This window comes from Plecotus auritus (assembly GCF_963455305.1).
Source record: "Plecotus auritus genome assembly, chromosome: 4".
Taxonomy (NCBI): Eukaryota; Metazoa; Chordata; class Mammalia; order Chiroptera; family Vespertilionidae; genus Plecotus; species Plecotus auritus.
The window spans coordinates 191659805-191677732 of record NC_137775.1 but is presented as its reverse complement, the minus strand read 5'-3'; the positions used below and the strand labels follow the sequence as shown (position 1 = coordinate 191677732).

General features: G+C 65.9%; 1 protein-coding gene across 1 annotated transcript in view; it reads left to right on the top strand.

Moving 5' to 3' along the window:
* Positions 1-17928, top strand: part of ABCA13 (ATP binding cassette subfamily A member 13) — a gene marked incomplete at its 5' end in the record, with an annotated part of 149231 nt that overhangs the window by 109344 nt on the left and 21959 nt on the right. Inside the window, 8 exons of the mRNA XM_080665222.1 lie at positions 347-434; positions 6402-6510; positions 8964-9018; positions 9483-9660; positions 10536-10651; positions 10932-11088; positions 11646-11899; positions 16322-16508. Coding sequence (XP_080521348.1) covers positions 347-434; positions 6402-6510; positions 8964-9018; positions 9483-9660; positions 10536-10651; positions 10932-11088; positions 11646-11899; positions 16322-16508 — 1144 coding nt within the window. The remainder of the gene's footprint in view (positions 1-346; positions 435-6401; positions 6511-8963; positions 9019-9482; positions 9661-10535; positions 10652-10931; positions 11089-11645; positions 11900-16321; positions 16509-17928) is intronic.

Sequence of the window (17928 nt, the reverse complement as noted above, 5' to 3'; positions counted from 1 at the left end):
AGCCGGTCGCAGGGAGCGTGGGGCTCGGGATGGCTGGTCTACAGAGACGGGAGCCTTCGTGGCGATTCGTGTGGCCATCGTGGCCACGTCCTGAAGTGGCACCTAGGTCCTCAGCGGGCGGGGAGTTCTAGCAGCCACGGCGGAGCCTCCAGTCTGAGCAGCTCCCGGTCCCGGCCTTGCCAGCTGCCGTCCTTCTGCCGTGGACCCACCTGTGTGGCCATGTCACCGGGCCTGGTGCTCAGCGGCTGCGCCTCCAGGGCCAGTGAGACCAGTGCGGTCCGGACGAGCGCCCGTGTGGGGCCCTGCGCGCCCTCGGCGGGGCGCTGACCGTGCTCCCTGTCCCCAGGCTCGGGGGCTGGTCTTTCGGAGGGCGAGGCCCGGATCCTGCTCGAGATGTGAACTCACGCCGGTCAAAACCAGAAAGCCTGGCAAAGGTAATAGTTGTTTGTTTTTCCTCATCGGAGGCATTTAGGGTATCACATACCTGAGATCCAGGTGCGTGCGGGGACTCGGGAGGAACCAGGCCAATCCCAGTGTGAGTTCCTGTGGAGTCAAAACAGTTAGGCCCCGAGCGAGAACTAGGTCCTTTTCCCGTAGCCACGGAGCACACGGCCACCGGCCACCGGCGGTTAAGGCCAGACCCAGCAGAAGACCGAAGCACACGGACGGCGCCTGGTGCCGGACGGACAGCTGGAAGCGCCCGGGGGTCCCTGGTGCGGGAACTCTGCACGCACTAGCCTTCCTCCTCCAGAGTCCAGAGGCGGGGCCCAGAGACCCACAGGCAGGGACTCGGCAGGACTCCTCTGCGCCTTAGGGATGGTCCCTGTGCCACCGAACGTACAGAGAGCTCCTCGGGAGGGGATGGGACGGGGAGGACGGAGGCCTCCCCCAGCGGGAACTCAGGTGCTGAGTCCCAACAGGGCTGGCGCAGGGAGGCCACAGGGCCTCACTCACTGCACACGTGATCCCCGATGCAGGGCCTCACTCACTGCACACGTGATCCCCCCCCCCGATGCAGGGCCTCACTCACTGCACACATGATCCCCCCCGATGCAGGGCCTCACTCACTGCACACGTGATCCCCCCCGATGCAGGGCCTCACTCACTGCACACGTGATCCCCGATGCAGGGCCTCACTCACTGCACACGTGATCCCTGAAGCAGGGCCTCACTCACCTGCACACGTGATCCCCCCCCCCCGATGCAGGGCCTCACTCACTGCACACGTGATCCCCCCCCCCGATGCAGGGCCTCACTCACTGCACACGTGATCCCTGAAGCAGGGCCTCACTCACCTGCACACGTGATCCCCCCCCCCCCGATGCAGGGCCTCACTCACTGCACACGTGATCCCGCCCCCCGTTGCAGGCCTCACTCACTGCACACGTGATCCCCGATGCAGGGCCTCACTCACTGCACACGTGATCCCTGATGCAGGGCCTCACTCACTGCACACGTGATCCCCCCCCCCGATGCAGGGCCTCACTCACTGCACACGTGATCCCCGATGCAGGGCCTCACTCACTGCACACGTGATCCCCCCCGATGCAGGGCCTCACTCACCTGCACACGTGAACCCCGATGCAGGGCCTCACTGCACACGTGATCCCCCCCGATGCAGGGCCTCACTCACCTGCACACGTGATCCCCGATGCAGGGCCTCACTCCCCTGCACACGTGATCCCCCCCCGATGCAGGGCCTCACTCACCTGCACACGTGAACCCCGATGCAGGGCCTCACTCACTGCACACGTGATCCCCCCCGATGCAGGGCCTCACTCACCTGCACACGTGATCCCCCCCGATGCAGGGCCTCACCTGCACACGTGATCCCCCCCGATGCAGGGCCTCACTCACTGCACACATGATCCCCAATGCAGGGCCTCACTCACCTGCACACGTGATCCCCCCCCCCCGATGCAGGGCCTCACTCACTGCACACGTGATCCCCCCCGATGCAGGGCCTCACTCACTGCACACGTGATCCCCCCCGATGCAGGGCCTCACTCACTGCACACGTGATCCCCGATGCAGGGCCTCACTCACTGCACACGTGATCCCTGAAGCAGGGCCTCACTCACCTGCACACGTGATCCCCCCCCCCAATGCAGGGCCTCACTCACTGCACACGTGATCCCCCCCCCCGATGCAGGGCCTCACTCACTGCACACGTGATCCCTGAAGCAGGGCCTCACTCACCTGCACACGTGATCCCCCCCCCCGATGCAGGGCCTCACTCACTGCACACGTGATCCCCCCCCCCCGTTGCAGGCCTCACTCACTGCACACGTGATCCCCGATGCAGGGCCTCACTCACTGCACACGTGATCCCTGATGCAGGGCCTCACTCACTGCACACGTGATCCCCCCCCCCGATGCAGGGCCTCACTCACTGCACACGTGATCCCCGATGCAGGGCCTCACTCACTGCACACGTGATCCCCCCCGATGCAGGGCCTCACTCACCTGCACACGTGAACCCCGATGCAGGGCCTCACTGCACACGTGATCCCCCCCGATGCAGGGCCTCACTCACCTGCACACGTGATCCCCGATGCAGGGCCTCACTCCCCTGCACACGTGATCCCCCCCCGATGCAGGGCCTCACTCACCTGCACACGTGAACCCCGATGCAGGGCCTCACTCACTGCACACGTGATCCCCCCCGATGCAGGGCCTCACTCACCTGCACACGTGATCCCCCCCGATGCAGGGCCTCACCTGCACACGTGATCCCCCCCGATGCAGGGCCTCACTCACTGCACACATGATCCCCGATGCAGGGCCTCACTCACCTGCACACGTGATCCCCGATGCAGGGCCTCACTCCCCTGTACACGTGATCCCCCCCCGATGCAGGGCCTCACTCACCTGCACACGTGAACCCCAATGCAGGGCCTCACTCACTGCACACGTGATCCCCCCGATGCAGGGCCTCACTCCCCTGCACACGTGATCCCCGATGCAGGGCCTCACTCACCTGCACACGTGATCCCCGATGCAGGGCCTCACTCACCTGCACACGTGATCCCCCCCGATGCAGGGCCTCACTCACCTGCACACGTGATCCCCCCCGATGCAGGGCCTCACTCACTGCACACGTGATCCCCCCCGATGCAGGGCCTCACTCACCTGCACACGTGATCCCCCCCGATGCAGGGCCTCACTCACCTGCACACGTGATCCCCCCCGATGCAGGGCCTCACTCACTGCACACGTGATCCCCCCCGATGCAGGGCCTCACTCAACTGCACACGTGATCCCCGATGCAGGCCTCACTCACCTGCACACGTGATCCCCCCGATGCAGGCCTCACTCACCTGCACGTGTGATCCCCCCCGATTCAGGGCCTCACCTGCACACGTGATCCCCCCCGATGCAGGGCCTCACTCACCTGCACACGTGATCCCCGATGCAGGGCCTCACTCACCTGCACACGTGATCCCCGATGCAGGGCCTCACTCACCTGCATACGTGATACCCCCCGATGCAGGGCCTCACTCACCTGCACACGTGATCCCCCCCAATGCAGGCCTCACTCACCTGCACACGTGATCCCGATGAAACATGAAGTTGCTGTGTAGACTGTTCAGGACCCCTCCTCAGCAGCACCACTTCGGTTCGTTTCCTCTAGGAATGTTTTAGCCTTTCCTTGCACTCACCCAACCTGCCTGTGCACACGGTGCATCTGTGCTGGCGTCTGGCCGCCGCCGGCTCCCCAGCCTCTGCTGCAGGGTGAGTGTGGCCCCCGCTCCCCTCGCGGCTCCCCTTCCCCTGGCCTTAGCTTAGTCTTCTGCACCGGCCACTGGACTAGGGCCTTCTGCAGTCTTGAGGTTGTTGATCTAAGAAAGTCCAAACCTGCAGAGAATTTTTCTAAATTTCCTGCAGAGAATTCTTATGAGTTTATTTGAGCCAAACTGACAACCTGCTGGGAAGCCGGACCTCAGACGCTCGGGAGGACACGTCCGCTGCTTCTTTCACGTCTGAGTGGAGGTGGGAGAGGCCGGCGGGACCGGGCTAAGGGACAACAGGGTTCTGTCTGGAGCGTGGGTACGGCTCCGAGGGCCTGGAAGGGCGTCTCACAGGCGTGCTCACCTGGGTGCACAGGAGCCGTGGGCAGGGCTGGCCGAGGCAGAGATGAGCCCGTTAGGAAAGGAGTTACCCGCCTGGGAGCGACCGTCCCCCAGGAGCTGTCTTGTTAGAGTCTGGTCAGGTGGCCGCTGTGGGGTCACTGCTGGTGGGTGTATTGCAGCCCCCACTTCTGTCCTCAGTGTGTTTGGCGGTACTTGGCCGGGCCCAGGAGTGCTGGCGGCTGCTGTGGGCACAGGTGTAACTTCCGTGACAGTGACCCTCGCGCCAGCAGCAGGGTCTGTCTCAGTCGCGTGTGTCCCAGCTGTGAGCAGCGAGGGGCTCGGGGAAGCCCGCGCTCTTCACCGCTGTGCGCCGCTCGCTGCTGGCCAAGGTCACGCAGCTGAGCGCCCAGTCCGAGCGGAGGGCATGGAAGTCGCCCAGGGAGGTGTGGATGGGGAGGGTGCCGGCCGGGGCTGTGCGTGCGGTCCAGCCGGAAGCCCCGGGGCCCAGAGCATGGAGCCAGGGGAGGTGGTAGGTCTGTGTCCCAGCCGCCCATGGCCCCCACTTTGGTTTCTAATTGTCGGTGTCATTTTTAAGATGAAAAGGCCATCCTGCTTTTAAAACAAACACATGAGAAACGAAACACGTGGGACTCCCCGATCTAAGACAAAGACACCAGCGTTCCTCGCCTCCTCCACCAGCTCAATACTTGGGGAGGCAGGTCGCGGGCAGTGGGGGTGCCCGTGTCCACAGGCAGAGGCTTTCTCCATTCGGTCCCTCGACTTTCACAAACGCCCAAGCTTCTGTCACGGCCGGAAGCAGGCTGGTGCTTGTGCGGGGCGGCAGGCGGGAGCCGGGTTCAGTCCCGCATGCGGGAGACGCGCCGAGTGGGTGCAGGAGGCCGGCACGCCCGTGGTGTGACACCCGCTCCTTCGGGGCGGCGAGGAGCCTGTGCTCCCCTGATTCTCAGAACTGCGTCTGTCGCACACCCGTGGGAACCTGAGCCCCCCTTGGTGTCTTCAAGCGGCTCCGCAATCCTGCCTCTGGCCCGCCAGCTGGGGCTCGCCGCCCTGGGTCTCCCGCGGAGTTCCTTCGCCTGGAGCTCACGGAGGTGGCGGCAGGGCTTCTCTGTGACCGTGAGAAAACACGTGAGGAGCGAGTGGGTAGCGGTGGCCTCTCGGCGAGACAGGGTCCGTCCCCCAAGCTGCGAATGAGGTGGTTGTCCGAGGGAGCGGGCGGGCGGGTTCCTTTTAACCATGCAGACAATGGTTCACCGCTTAGCTGTTGGCGTGGGCATCATAGCTGCCACACAGGACCCCGGTGAAGCGCCAGGCACAGTGCGACGCGGTGGGAAGACAGGGCCCGGGAGCCGGGACTGAGAGCTGGTCCTGACGCGGCATCAGCTGGGACGGCGTGTCCCGAGGGCTGGGCTGTCCATCAACAGAGCGAGGACCACAGTGTGCTGGTGGATGGCCTTCCTTCTTCTTTTTTTAAAAAGAATGTTTTATTTATTTTCAGAGAGAGAGGAAGGGGGAAGGAGAGAGCAGCATCCATGTGTGAGGGACATCCATGGGCTGCCTCCCGCACGCCCCCTGCAGGGATCGGGCCTGCGACCCGGCACGTGCCTGACCTGGAGTCGAGCCGTGACCTTTCGGTGCCCGGGACGCTCAGCCACTGGGGCGCACCGCCGGGGCGATGCACTAACTTCTTCAAGACACTTGCCAGCCCTCCCCCGGGAGATCGGTTTTGAGATTCTCTTAAACACGAACATTCTGAGATACGGAAACCGATGGCTCGGTCGCCCCCCCCCCCCCCCTCCGCTGCTTGTGCTCAGCGTTAGGAGCGTCGTCTGCTCCCCACCGTCCTCCGCGCTGGTGGCGGCGGCTTCCTTCGCCACGCGGAGCAGCTGTTCAGCTCCCTTTCTTTTAAGAAATAATGTCCCACATTCGGTTATTAATTTGAAAGTAATCTTTTTTTTTTTAATCATTTCCCCCACTTTTAATTTGCAGGTCAACTTTCATTAGCTTACCAACCGAGAAAGACAAAAAGGATGGGTTTGGTTTCTTCTCGCTGTGAGAATACAATTATAGGGCAACATTCCCATTTGTTCTGGGGGAAATGGATCTATTTTTAGCTGTGAATTATATGCTTGAGCTAAATGTGAAATCAGCAGACGCGCGCTTACCGCTCCCAGGCAGCTGTGCACGGACATCGCTCCGAGGCGGGCGTCGCGGTCCCGCGAGGCGGCGGGACACGCGTGGCCCTCGGGTCTGGGAGGAGCTGACGAGGCGCGAGGGCCGCCCGAGGCCTGCAGCTGCCCTCTCTCCTAGGTGTGGTACAACCAGAAGGCCTTCCACGCCCTCCCTGCCTACCTCAACCAGCTGAACAACCTCCTGCTGTGGCGGCTGCTGCCACCCGCCGAGGACTGGAGACGGCACGGTGAGGCCCCGCGCAGGCTGCGGGCGGGGCTCTGGGCCGAGGACTGGAGACGGCACGGTGAGGCCCCGCGCAGGCTGCGGGCGGGGCTCTGGGCCGAGGACTGGAGACGGCACGGTGAGGCCCCGCGCAGGCTGCGGGCGGGGCTCTGGGCCGAGGCAGCCTGTGCCGCCACCCGGACGGGCGGGGAGGTCGGAGCCGCCGCGGGCTGGGCCTCGGCCCGTCACGTCTGTCGGCGGGGTCCACGCCCAGGCCCGTGTTGGGACAGGACGGTCCACCTCGGGGTGCAGCGTGGGTGAGTGGCTTACGGAGATGCCCTGTGCTCCACTGGGCGGGGAAAGCTGTCCTTTACCAAATTCACCTCCTTTTTAAAAAGAAAAGGATGGGAAGCACCAGCCGGCCCTCGCGCTAGTTCACTCACCAAGTCTGCGGCCCACATGCCAGCCACGTCGACGTGAGGGAGACGTTCGCCCCGACGTCCAGCTCCTGGCCCCTCCTCGCTGCTCTCCACGTTGGGTTTCCCTCACCCCACTTTCCAAAACACGTCGGACCTGAGGACTTGGGGGCCCTGTATTCTGGAGTAATCGTAGCAAAACGAACGTCAGAGAGAGGCTGCGGACGGGAAACGCGCGGGAGGCCTGCAGCGGGGCAGTGGCGTGTGGAGCACGTGTGGAGCTGAGGGGAGCACATGTGGAGCACGTGTGGAGCTGAGGGGCGCACATGTGGAGCATGTGTGGAGCTGAGGGGCGCACGTGTGGAGCACATGTGGAGCCGAGGGGAGCTGAGGGGCGCACATGTGGAGCACGTGTGGAGCTGAGGGGCGCACGTGTGGAGCACATGTGGAGCCGAGGGGAGCATGTGTGGAGCACATGTGGAGCCGAGGGGAGCATGTGTGGAGCTGAGGGGAGCACGTGTGGAGCACGTGTGGAGCACGTGTGGAGCTGAGGGGCGCACGTGTGGAGCTGAGGGGAGCACGTGTGGAGCACGTGTGGAGCTGAGGGGAGCACGTGTGGAGCTGAGGGGAGCACGTGTGGAGCACGTGGAGCTGAGGGGAGCACGTGTGGAGCTGCGGGGAGCCACTAGATACTCTGCATCCCTGGTCTCGCTGCATCTTCCCGTCACTTGCTTCCTGGTGAGACTGAGGTTTGCAGGCTTGGGGCCAGGGCTGGCTCTGCCAGGGTGTGTCCCTGAGCCAGCTCAGGTCAGAGGTCACCGCTGGGGCGCCCGCCTGGAGGGGTCACACACACTGGGCAGCGGTCAGGATGTGAGAGGAACCAGGGCGTCCCTTCCCAGTACAGGCCGGGCCAGTGTGACCTCGTGCAGGAGGGTGTGGAGGTGGGGCCGTGACCCCGCCAAGGTCGTCTGAGGCCAGGCCAGCTGAGCTAGACCAACAGAGGAGCGTGGCCGTTACCCAGCGGCAGCGGACGGCTCGCTCGGACGGTTGGGAACGGGAGTGGCACGTCCAGCTTTCCGTTAGGGAGAAAACTCTGGAGGCCGTGCAGGGGGAGGGCTGGCTGCGGCTGAGGGGCGCTGGAGGAGAGCACAGACAGGTGGGCAGGAAGGGGCAGTGGGGCTGGGGAGGGGAGCTATTTAAAGACACGGCAGCCAGAGAGAGTTGGGCCCCAGCGTGAAGCGGGCAACGCCATGTGAAGTGGGTTATAGTGACGCCCGTTCGCATGGGTCACTTCCAAGCCGCAGGAAGGCACTGGCCTAGACCAGGTGGACGTGGCTTCCCGTGAGCCCCCGGGCGGGCCCGCTGGTAGGAACATGGTTGACTGAGGTGCTGTAGCCATCCATGGAGTATCACTGCAGCTTTTAAAAGTACAAGTTATGTTTTGACCTAGGAAAAAAGATGCAACTCTGTTACGTGACCTATATATTTATGGGTCAAGACTGGATGGCCGTTGTGATGGCTACTGTCATTTTTTAAGTTGACAACTGAAGGGAAGAGAGGCCAGTGCCCCTGGCTAGCTAGTCAGGTGTCACTTTTGATTTTTTACAGAGAGGAAGGGAGAGGGATAGAGAGTTAGAAACATCGATGAGAGAGAAACATCCATCAGCTGCCTCCTGCACACCCCCTGCTGGGGACATGCCCGCAACCAAGGTACATGCCCTTGACCGGAATTGAACTTGGAACCCCTCCGTCCGCAGGCCGACGCTCTATCCACTGAGCCACACCGGCCAGGGCCAGGTGTCACATGTTTTAAAGCTTCCGGGCTCCAGTGGGAAATCGCCCCCTCAGGCCCCGGATGCTTGAGTTCGAGGTCGGTGTGTCCCTGTGTCAGCACCGGCCTGTCGTAACGTGTGTCCAGCACGCCTGGGGGTTCTCCTCCCGGCACTGGTGCCCCAGCCTGGGTAGAGCCGACAGGAGTCCCCGTGGGCAGAGGCCTGCAGCTCGGGGGCTCCCGCCGCCCGTGCAGGGGGAGGGCCTGGGCTCACCTTCCCGTCTTTCGCAGGAATAACGCTCTACAGTCACCCGTACGGAGGGGCCCTGCTGAACGAGGACAAGATGTGAGTTGAGGGTCAGACGTGGGGTGGGGGCGGCTGTGGAACGAGATCTTTGGGTGACGTGGGGTTGGTGCAGCTCTGCGCTTGCCCGAGGGAGGCTGGCACGTGGAGCTGGAGAGCCACTGTAGCTGCCCCTGCCCCGCTCCCTGGGGGCTGCTGTCGGGCAGGGCCAACCTCAGCCGAAGCCACGGCCCCACCGCGGCCACTCCAGGGCGTCGTTCACTTTAACGGGGGGTCGGGTTCAGGGGTCAGGAGCAGACTCGGAGACAGGCAGCCGCAGAAAGTCCCTCCGCTTCTCCCTCCTCGGTTATGCCCTGTATGTGGGAGCAGTGCCCGCTGCTGGGAGGTGGGGGGGGGGGGGGGGTGGATGAGTGAAGTTTCCCCCGGCTTGTCCCACCTCCACTGGTCCGACCAGCAGACAGAGGCCCCGCTCTCCGCCCCCTGACGAGCTGCTCTGTCGCCCGCAGCCTGGAGAGCATCCGGCAGTGCGGCGTGGCCCTCTGCATGGTGCTGGGCGTCTCCGTGCTGGCCGCCTCCATCGGCAGCTCTGTGGTCAGGGACCGGGTGACCGGAGCCAAGCGGCTGCAGCACCTGAGCGGCCTGGGCTCCGGGGCCTACTGGCTCTCCAACTTCCTGTACGACATGGTAGGCTGTGGGTCTGCCCGGGGCCCTGCGTGCACGGGACCTGTTCATGTGAGCGTGTGTGTGTGTTTTGGGTGCATACGTGTGCACATGTGTGCGTATGTGTGGTTGTATTGGGGGGGGGCTGGCCACCTCAGACTGTGAGCACAGCAGGGACCATTTCACGGGCGAGCGTTTCGGGTGAAGTCCTGTCGTCACCGCGGCTCCTGGCAGGCTCCTGCCTTGGCCCCGGCGTGGAGCTCAGCCGACAGGGCCCTTTTGAGCATGTCTGTGGCCACAGCGCCCGGTCTCACCCCTCCGGCGGCCGGAGTCTGTCAGGTTCCCCCACCTGCCTGTGCGCGACCGACGCCGGGGCTTCGGGACAGGGACGCTTCCCGGACCTGCCTCGGGGCTGCCCGGGCCGTGGCGCTGAGTCCGCACACGCGTCAGCCCCGGGGAGGTTTGAGGTCTCAGCCCAGACGGAGAAAGGCTGGCCCTGGCCCCACCTCCACTGAGGGACACTCGGACCAGGAGAGGACGCGGCCCGTCCCCGATCCACACCCTCAGCAGGGCCAGCTGCCCAGTCCTGGCTCCCCCTGTCCCGGTGCTGCACGCCGTCACGCCGTCACACCCACCACTTCACAGCTTCCCAGAGAGACGGGCAGAGCACAGACCTGAGGGGCCTCCAGGACCCCGAGGCCCCTGCCTTGACCTGTGTCCCCATGGCCACCCTGCGCCCTCTGTGTCCTCCCTCCTCTTCCTGGAAGGACACTGGTCGCATTGGCCTCGGTCCGGCCTTCGCCTCATTTTGCCGGGATCACCCTTGGCAAGCCCAGCTCCAGGTCCATCTCCAGGACGCGGTCAGGGGAGCTGCCACGGGTGCCCCTTTGTCTCCTCAGCTCTTCTACTTGGTCTCCGTCGGCCTGTGCGTCGCCGTGGTCACGGCCTTCGGGGTGCCAGCCTTCACCTTCCGCGAGAACCTGGCGGCCACCGCGCTCCTGCTGGTGCTGTTCGGGTGCGTGACGTGACGTGACGCGCCGCGTGGCCACTCACCTGGGCCTGTTTCCTGTGCAGGAACCCGGTGGCTGAGCCGCCGTGGGCCGCATGCTCCTTGCTCCCTTCAAGCGATGAGGCTGCTTCCACGGGGGAAGTTGCGGGAATGAGGGGCCGAGAGCCCCGGGAGGGTGCCAGGCCCCGGAGCCAGGAAACTCCCCGAGTGAGGAAGGCGGCCGGTCCGGTCGTTCGCTCTTCACGCACACAGACAGGGAAGTAAGCACGCGTCCGCCTGACTCCAGGTACGCAGCCCTCCCGTGGATGTACCTGACGTCCCGGCTCTTCCCCAGCGCCGACGCCGCCTTCATCGCCCACGTCTCGCTGAACTTCGTCCTGGGCCTTTGCACGCTGCTCATGACCACCATGCCCCGGCTGCTGGCCATCGTCACCGGGGCTCAGGTCGGCCCCCAGCTCACCAAACCTGTCACCTCCCCAAGCCCCGCCCCCAGTGCCATGGCAGGGTCAGGGCCTCCCCATATGGACATTAGGGCCAACACATTCAGTCCATAACGTTCTACCCTGACACCCCCAAACCCATGTCCTTCTCACATGGAGAATACATTCATTTCACCCCAGCAGACCCGGAAGTCATAGCTCATTTCAGCACCAGCTCTGAGGTCTGAAATTTCACCCGAGTTCCACCTGCCAGGCCTGGGTGACTCGGGTGGACTCGCCCTGAGATTCCTCTCCAGCATGAGCCTGGGAGACAGATGAGCTCCCTCCCAAACCAGAGCGGGGACAGCATGGGGAAGACACTCCATCCGACAGGGACACACGGCCCAGGCGGGTCCCACCCAGGCAGGGGGAGTCCTCAGACCCGGGCTGTGGAGTTGACAGTCCCACTACACTGGCCGCAGAGAGTGTAACAGGCTGGGACTGGGCCGGCGGGTGGGGCCCGCAGGAGCTGGGCGTGGCGGGGAGCACCAGGCGGGCTTCTGTTCCCTCTCCCTGCGCAGAACCTGCAGACCATCTACGAGGTCCTCAGGTGGGTCTTCACCGTGTTTCCCCAATTCTGCCTGGGCCAAGGCCTGATCGAGCTCTGCTACAACCAGATCCAGTTCGACCTGACCCGCAGCCTGGGCGTCGACACCTACGCCAGCCCCTTCCGGATGAGCTTCCTGGGCTGGGTCTTCGTGCAGCTGGCCTCCCAGGGCACGGCGCTGCTGCTCCTGAGGCTGCTCCTGCACGGGGACACGGTGCGGAGGGCCAGGTACACGGCGCTGCACCCTCGGGCGCCAGCGTAGAGCAAGGGGGGACTCGGTCCCGGAGGCTGCAGGACGGACTGCGTCCGACCCGCAGGCGCTGATGGGCGGGCCCATGTTCCCTTCGGTTTTGGGTCCGGGCGAGTCCTGGACACGAGGAAGGACAGTGTGAGACCACTGTTCCCGTGCCTCACTCGTGCCCGGAGTTTTCCCTCTGCCAGGGCTCAGCCCTCTGCCTGCGGTGGCACCTCAGTGCCCTTGGACGACGAGGCAGCTGATGTGTGGGGTGAGGGTTCCCTCCCAGGCGGGCGTGCACGGCTCAGTGCCCACAGCCCACGCCCTCACCAGGTCCTGTTGCCATCAATGCTGTGTCTTCTCTTCGTTAGGGGAATGGGTGTTAGGGGGACAGGTGCCGGGGGGAATGGGTGTTAGGGGGACAGGTGCCGGGGGGAATGGGTGTTAGGGGGACAGGTGCCGGGGGGAATGGGTGTTAGGGGGACAGGTGCCGGGGGGGGAATGGGTGTTAGGGGGACAGGTGCCGGGGGGATGGGTGTTAGGGGGACAGGTGCCGGGGGGGGAATGGGTGTTAGGGGGACAGGTGCCGGGGGGATGGGTGTTAGGGGGACAGGTGCCGGGGGGAATGGGTGTTAGGGGGACAGGTGCCGGGGGGAATGGGTGTTAGGGGGACAGGTGCCGGGGGGGGGATGGGTGTTAGGGGGACAGGTGCCGGGGGGGGAATGGGTGTTAGGGGGACAGGTGCCGGGGGGATGGGTGTTAGGGGGACAGGTGCCGGGGGGAATGGGTGTTAGGGGGACAGGTGCCGGGGGGGGGAATGGGTGTTAGGGGGACAGGTGCCGGGGGGAATGGGTGTTAGGGGGACAGGTGCCGGGGGGGGAATGGGTGTTAGGGGGACAGGTGCCGGGGGGAATGGGTGTTAGGGGGACAGGTGCCGGGGGGAATGGGTGTTAGGGGGACAGGTGCCGGGGGGGGAATGGGTGTTAGGGGGACAGGTGCCGGGGGGATGGGTGTTAGGCGGACAGGTGCCGGGGGGATGGGTGTTAGGGGGACAGGTGCCGGGGGGGGGTGGGTGTTAGGGGGACAGGTGCCGGGGGGATGGGTGTTAGGGGGACAGGTGCCGGGGGGGGTTGGGTGTTAGGGGGACAGGTGCGGGGGGATGGGTGTTAGGGGGACAGGTGCCGGGGGGGGGGATGGGTGTTAGGGGGACAGGTGCCGGGGGGGGGATGGGTGTTAGGGGCACAGGTGCCGGGGGGGGGATGGGTGTTAGGGGGACAGGTGCCGGGGGGGATGGGTGTTAGGGGGACAGGTGCCGGGGGGATGGGTGTTAGGGGGACAGGTGCCGGGGGGGGGATGGGTGTTAGGGGGACAGGTGCCGGGGGGGGGATGGGTGTTATGGGGACAGGTGCCAGGGGGGGATGGGTGTTAGGGGGACAGGTGCCGGGGGAGATGGGTGTTAGGGGGACAGGTGCCGGGGGGATGGGTGTTAGGGGGACAGGTGCCGGGGGGATGGGTGTTAGGGGGACAGGTGCCGGGGGGGGGATGGGTGTTAGGGGGACAGGTGCCGGGGGGGGGGGTGATGGGTGTTAGGGGGACAGGTGCCGGGGGGGGTGATGGGTGTTAGGGGGACAGGTGCCGGGGGGATGGGTGTTAGGGGGACAGGTGCCGGGGGGGGGATGGGTGTTAGGGGGACAGGTGCCGGGGGGGGTGATGGGTGTTAGGGGGACAGGTGCCGGGGGAGATGGGTGTTAGGGGGACAGGTGCCGGGGGGGGTGGGTGTTAGGGGGACAGGTGCCGGGGGGGGTGATGGGTGTTAGGGGGACAGGTGCCGGGGGGGGTGGGTGTTAGGGGGACAGGTGCTGGGGGGATGGGTGTTGGGGGACAGGTGCCGGGGGGGATGGGTGTTGGGGGACAGGTGCCAGGAGGATGGGTGTTGGGGGACAGGTGCCGGGGGGGGGATGGGTGTTAGGGGGACAGGTGCCAGGAGGATGGGTGTTGGGGGACAGGTGCCGGGGGGGATGGGTGCCTATAAAGCTTCCCGGGTGACCGGTGACAGAGGGTAGCACGCTGGTGGGCACCTTGTGGCGGGTCCTGCTAGCAGGAGGGAAGGAAGGAGATAGTTCCCGGTGGAGAGGGGCCCCTGGGAGGCCGGGGCTCAGGGCCGGCAGGAGGGAGAGAGCAGTCTAAAGGCACATGTAGAACTTGATGAATTTTCACCAACTGGACACACGTGTCACCTTTCCCAGACTGCGTGCTGCCAGCCTCTCAGGCCCTCGGGACGGGGCCCGTGTGCTCTGCAGGCGACCGCCTCCGCGCCCCCTCCCGCTACTGCTCCTTCTGTCCCCGCTGCCGCTCCGAGCGTGTCAGTGCTACACAAATGGCATCGTGTGACGTCTCCTCCCAGGACCTGATGTTTTCTCATCAGCTGTGTTGTCCATGGAATAAGCTGTGATTTCTCCATTGGTGGTTTCAGGGACGGAAAACCAGTACAAGGAGAGGAGCTCGGGCACTGGGGCTGGCCATGGAGATTTTATTTTATTTTATTTTAAATACCCGTGAATTTAAAGTAGTGGAAGACACAAGAAATTGCAAAATGGGTACAGAGCCCGTGTCCCCTGCGCCCAGCTCCTCCCGGTGACCCTGGGTCATGCGCTGACACGTACCTCCAGGGCAGGACCAGGGTCCGAGAGCCCCAGCTAGTGGGCTGCACCGTCAGCTCCTGGGGAAGCGGAGATTCCCAGGAGTCACACACCGGGTACCAATCAGGAGGAGGAGTGGGGGGAGCAGCTCCTGGGGAAGCGGAGATTCCCGGGAGTCACACCCGGTTACCAATCGGGAGGAGGAGTGGGGGGAGCAGCTCATGGGGAAGCGGAGATTCCCGGGAGTCACACCCGGTTACCAATCGGGAGGAGGAGTGGGGGGAGCAGCTCATGGGGAAGCGGAGATTCCCGGGAGTCACACCCAGTTACCAATGAGGAGGAGGAGTGAGGGGGGAGCAGCTCAGATGCAAGTGAATTGGATCCAGCTGACAAACCCTGGATGCAGGAGCGGGCACAGTGCGGAGTGCTTGGGCTCAGTCCTTTGTGCACCTGCGTGGGCGTGTGACTACCGCTGTGGGCCCGTGTGTGCAGCCAGGTGCCCGAAGGCCCATCCGCGGGGCCGTGCGTGCAGCCCGGTGCCCGAAGGCCCGTCCGCGGGGCCGTGCGTGCAGCCAGGTGCCCGAAGGCCCGTCCGCGGGGCCGTGCGTGCAGCCAGGTGCCCGAAGGCCCGTCCGCGGGGCCGTGCGTGCAGCCCGGTGCCCGAAGGCCCGTCCGCGGGGCCGTGCGTGCAGCCAGGTGTCCGAAGGCCCGTCCGCGGGGCCGTGTGTGCAGCCAGGTGCCCGAAGGCCCGTCCGCGGGGCCGTGTGTGCAGCCAGGTGCCCGAAGGCCCGTCCGCGGGGCCGTGCGTGCAGCCCGGTGCCCGAAGGCCCGTCCGCGGGGCCGTGCGTGCAGCCAGGTGTCCGAAGGCCCGTCCGCGGGGCCGTGCGTGCAGCCAGGTGTCCGAAGGCCCGTCCGCGGGGCCGTGCGTGCAGCCAGGTGTCCGAAGGCCCGTCCGCGGGGCCGTGCGTGCAGCCAGGTGCCCGAAGGCCCGTCCGCGGGGCCGTGCGTGCAGCCCGGTGCCCGAAGGCCCGTCCGCGGGGCCGTGCGTGCAGCCAGGTGCCCGAAGGCCCGTCCGCGGGGCCGTGCGTGCAGCCCGGTGCCCGAAGGCCCGTCCGCGGGGCCGTGCGTGCAGCCAGGTGCCCGAAGGCCCGTCCGCGGGGCCGTGCGTGCAGCCAGGTGCCCGAAGGCCCGTCCGCGGGGCCGTGCGTGCAGCCAGGTGTCCGAAGGCCCGTCCGCGGGGCCGTGCGTGCAGCCAGGTGCCCGAAGGCCCGTCCGCGGGGCCGTGCGTGCAGCCAGGTGTCCGAAGGCCCGTCCGCGGGGCCGTGCGTGCAGCCAGGTGCCCGAAGGCCCGTCCGCGGGGCCGTGCGTGCAGCCAGGTGTCCGAAGGCCCGTCCGCGGGGCCGTGCGTGCAGCCAGGTGTCCGAAGGCCCGTCCGCGGGGCCGTGTGTGCAGCCAGGTGCCCAAAGGCCCGTCCGCGGGGTCTGTGCAGACAGCAGCTCCGCGGGGACCTTTCTCCCTCAGTGCGAGTTGGCGGGGTGTCCCATGCAGCCGAGGGGCTCGGAGCATCTGCCCGCTGTCTCTCGGGCACGCACGTCACCTTCCCTCCTGGGGACCCCGACGGCCATGGTGGGACCAGCGCGTGGCCGAGCTGCTGGCCCGTCTCCAGGCCTCCTCCGTTGGGTCATCTGCGACCTCCCCTCTCTGATGCCCGGCCCGTCCCAGGTCCCAGGTCCCAGGCCCCAGGTGTGGACTGAGGGCCTCTCTCCCTCCTCCCAGGAGGCGCTCGGCCATCCAGGGCACAGTCACAGCCTGTGCGGACGCAGATGTGGAGGCGGAGCAGACACGGGTGCTGAAGGGAAGAACCAGCGGGGACTTGCTGGTGCTCTGCAACCTCAGCAAGAGCTACGGGCGCTCCCGGCGGCCGGCCGTGCAGGACGTGACCCTGGGCCTGCGGAGCGGGGAGGTGAGGGTCTGCTTCTATGGATGTGACCCTGGGCCTGCGGAGCGGGGAGGTGAGGGTCTGCTTCTATGGATGTGACCCTGGGCCTGCGGAGGGGGAGGTGAGGGTCTGCTTCTATGGACGTGACCCTGGGCCTGCGGAGCGGGGAGGTGAGGGTCTGCTTCTATGGATGTGACCCTGGGCCTGCGGAGCGGGGAGGTGAGGGTCTGCTTCTATGGATGTGACCCTGGGCCTGCGGAGGGGGAGGTGAGGGTCTGCTTCTATGGACGTGACCCTGGGCCTGCGGAGGGGGAGGTGAGGGTCTGCTTCTATGGACGTGACCCTGGGCCTGCAGAGGGGGAGGTGAGGGCTGCGTGTGTCCGTGTGACCCTGGGCCTGCGGAGCGGGGAGGTGAGGGTCTGCTTCTATGGACGTGACCCTGGGCCTGCGGAGGGGGAGGTGAGGGTCTGCTTCTATGGACGTGACCCTGGGCCTGCGGAGGGGGAGGTGAGGGTCTGCTTCTATGGACGTGACCCTGGGCCTGCGGAGGGGGAGGTGAGGGCTGCGTGTGTCCGTGTGACCCTGGGCCTGCGGAGGGGGAGGTGAGGGCTGCGTGTGGCCATGTGACCCTGGGCCTGCGGAGGGGGAGGTGAGGGCTGCGTGTGGCCATGTGACCCTGGGCCTGTGGAGCGAGGAGGTGAGGGCTGCGTGTGGCCATGTGACCCACGTGGCTGGGTGCTGGGCTGGTGTTCCCTGCTGGAAAGTCAGCCCAGGCCGCACCGCCTCTGGGCGTGGTTAGGCGGGTGGGAGGAAGCCCGGTGCAGGTCACATTCCCTGGGGGCTCTTCTCTGAGCTTCCAGGGAGCATCGCTGACAGGTGGTGCCTGTAGGCCTGGGGGCGGGGGCAGGTCGGGCTGGGAGGTGTCCCTGTTCCTCTGAGGATCTGTGATGGCCCAGAATCGGGAGATCATAGCGCGCCCAGTGTCACACGGCATTACACTGGGTTTGGGGGGCTGCCTTAGAGCTTGGAGTCAGGGGCAGCAGCTGGGTGGGGGCAGCTGGGTGGAGGCAGCTGGGTGTGGGGACAGCTGGGTGGGGGCAGCTGGTTGGGGGACAGCTGGGTGGGGGACAGCTGGGTGGAGACAGCTGGGTGTGGGGACAGCTGGGTGGGGACAGCTGGGTGGGGGCAGCTGGGTGGGGGCAGCTGGGTGGGGGACAGCTGGGTGGCGGGTGCAGTGTGGGGTGCAGGGTGGACAGCAGTCAGGTGCGCTGTGTGTGAGGGACGCCGTGGGACAGGGTGGGCCTGGGGTGACAGACCCAGCTGAGTGGGGGAGTGTGGCTGTTGAAGGGGGTGGGACTCAGGGAGTCACGGCCACCCAGCGGGATGCGGTTGGTCCCAGGTTAGCTAGTGGGACAGCGGCAGAGCCCACAAGTCTGTCTGAGAT